The 1972-nt window shown below is 42.1% G+C and overlaps 1 protein-coding gene across 1 annotated transcript in view; it reads right to left on the bottom strand.

Annotated features, from left to right (window-relative positions):
• Positions 1–167: 167 nt before the first annotated feature.
• slc25a36 (solute carrier family 25 (pyrimidine nucleotide carrier), member 36) overlaps positions 168–1972 on the bottom strand; it is a 17401-nt gene continuing 15596 nt past the window's right edge. Inside the window, exon 5 of the mRNA XM_015395798.1 lies at positions 168–238. Coding sequence (XP_015251284.1) covers positions 168–238 — 71 coding nt within the window. The remainder of the gene's footprint in view (positions 239–1972) is intronic.

Raw genomic sequence — 1972 nt, 5'->3', positions numbered from 1 at the left:
TAGCCTTTGCAAGTTGAACAGAGGACATCTTAGCTCTGTCCCAAACATGGATCTGCAAAGCTTAAACTATTTAGCATCCCGTGAAAAACAGCTCCCAAAGCAGCTGGTGTTGTTGTTCCCACCAGAACCATCCTGCAGTTTCTAAATCTGCCATCCAAGTGTAATATTTACCTCGCATCCAACTGTAGCCGCGTCTTTATGAGCCATATTGGATTTGTAGCTGTGATGGCGGTGAAACCTAAAGGGAGGGGAAAGGAAGGAGAAGATTACACATCCAGAAACTTCCAAAACGTAATAAGCTTTATTTAAATGTGCAGTCAGTGACATCTAACTGTACTGTAACATCACAGCAATGTGTTTAAGTTCTGTAACCTACGTTTAAGTCGGTAAGACAATAAATCGCTAAAAAATGTGTTTTATAAGAACATGAATCTAAAAGTCCATAAAGGCATCTGACAGAAGAAAAGGCAGCCTTTTAATGGACGGTGGGGGGTGTAACAGGGAGGCTTTATTTATCTCTAACAGCTTCAACAGATCGAAGGAAAAGAGTATAGTAAGAGAAGAGGACAGAAACAGGAAGCAGAAAGAGGCACAGATCTGTGGTGAGTACTCACGCAGACCCAAGTAACTCCTCACAGATGCAGCTAGAGACCCCTGGCGGTGTGGGGGTCTCATGCCCTTGCGAGAGGAGAGCTACGGTAGGGTAAAAGCCTAAAACAGACACAGGCTAGTGTGTAGCAACATGACCGGCATGCAACCATTTGTCTCCCACTCCCCCACATTTACACAGAAGGATTCAACCCGCCCCCCCAAAAAAATACCCCCCGGTAGAACTCATCACCTTCAAACAGACCTCATAACCAAGCATCAGGGACAGATGAACATTACAAGTTATAATTTAAGAAAACTTTTTAGTGCTATCTAACATTTAAACAATAGCAACAATTAACAATTTAAAATCTTCCTCCTTCTCACATATAAAGCCTTAAATGGCCAAGCTCCATCTGATATCATAGATCTGATTGTTCCTTATGTTCCTAACAGAGCACTTTGCTCTCAATCTGCAGGTTTACTAGTGGTTGCTAGAATTTCTAAAAGTAGAATGGGAGGCAGATCTTTTAGCTATCAGGCTCCTCTTCTGTGGAACCAACTATACCACTATGCTACTATAGGCTTAGGCTGCTGGAGGACATGGAGACAACTTTTCATCATTCAACTTCTAACCTAATGCTCTCTTTTTCTTTTCCTCATCATAGTAGCTTCATCTGGTCTGTTCCTGTTTAACTGTGACATCATCCTAGAGGTAAAAGTATCAGCTGTGCTGCTTTCATCAAACCCTTAGATTGAAGATGGTAAAGTTATGTCTGTTTTTCAGTGCTTAGTTCCAATTTAAATGTCTAAGGTCTATTTAAATGTTTCTTTCCCAGACTGATCCCCTGTGGAGCTGGTTTACTGTTAGCTTTCTAACATACGTCTTTAACATTGGAGTCTTGTAGAACAGCTGTGTCTGAATGTCCGTCCTAATCACTATATAGTGGTTACCTAATTTTAGATGAGTGTTCGGACATCTAGTGGATGAAAAAGTAATGAACTTGAAAATTCCCAAAGTTCACCCTGAAACGTAGTGATCGTAGTGACCAGCAGATATATCCCAGAATGCTTTGCAAGAGCTCTCTTAGCAAAGCATCGTTGCATTTGTTGTCATAGCGGAGCATTGTCACTACCCGACAGCGGCCACTGATAACAAAGGTGGCGTAAGCACCATGTGGGGAGGCGGAGTTACGTGACCATCGGGGAGTGAAAAGTAGTGATCATCTGTCTAAACGGTCAGTTAACCGAGTCCACTATAGAGTATATAGTGATGGAGGGATTTAGGGGTTAGGGCGGACGTTCGAACACAGCCTATGATTCAAACATCAGACTTCTGTATAACGGTTTGTCTTTGTCAGTTTTCTGTCCCTATAAAATGAAC

This window comes from Cyprinodon variegatus, unplaced genomic scaffold (assembly GCF_000732505.1).
Source record: "Cyprinodon variegatus isolate N-32 unplaced genomic scaffold, C_variegatus-1.0 Scaffold761, whole genome shotgun sequence".
Taxonomy (NCBI): Eukaryota; Metazoa; Chordata; class Actinopteri; order Cyprinodontiformes; family Cyprinodontidae; genus Cyprinodon; species Cyprinodon variegatus.
The sequence above is the reverse complement of the archived record's forward strand: the minus strand, read 5'-3'. Positions and strand labels throughout refer to the sequence as shown.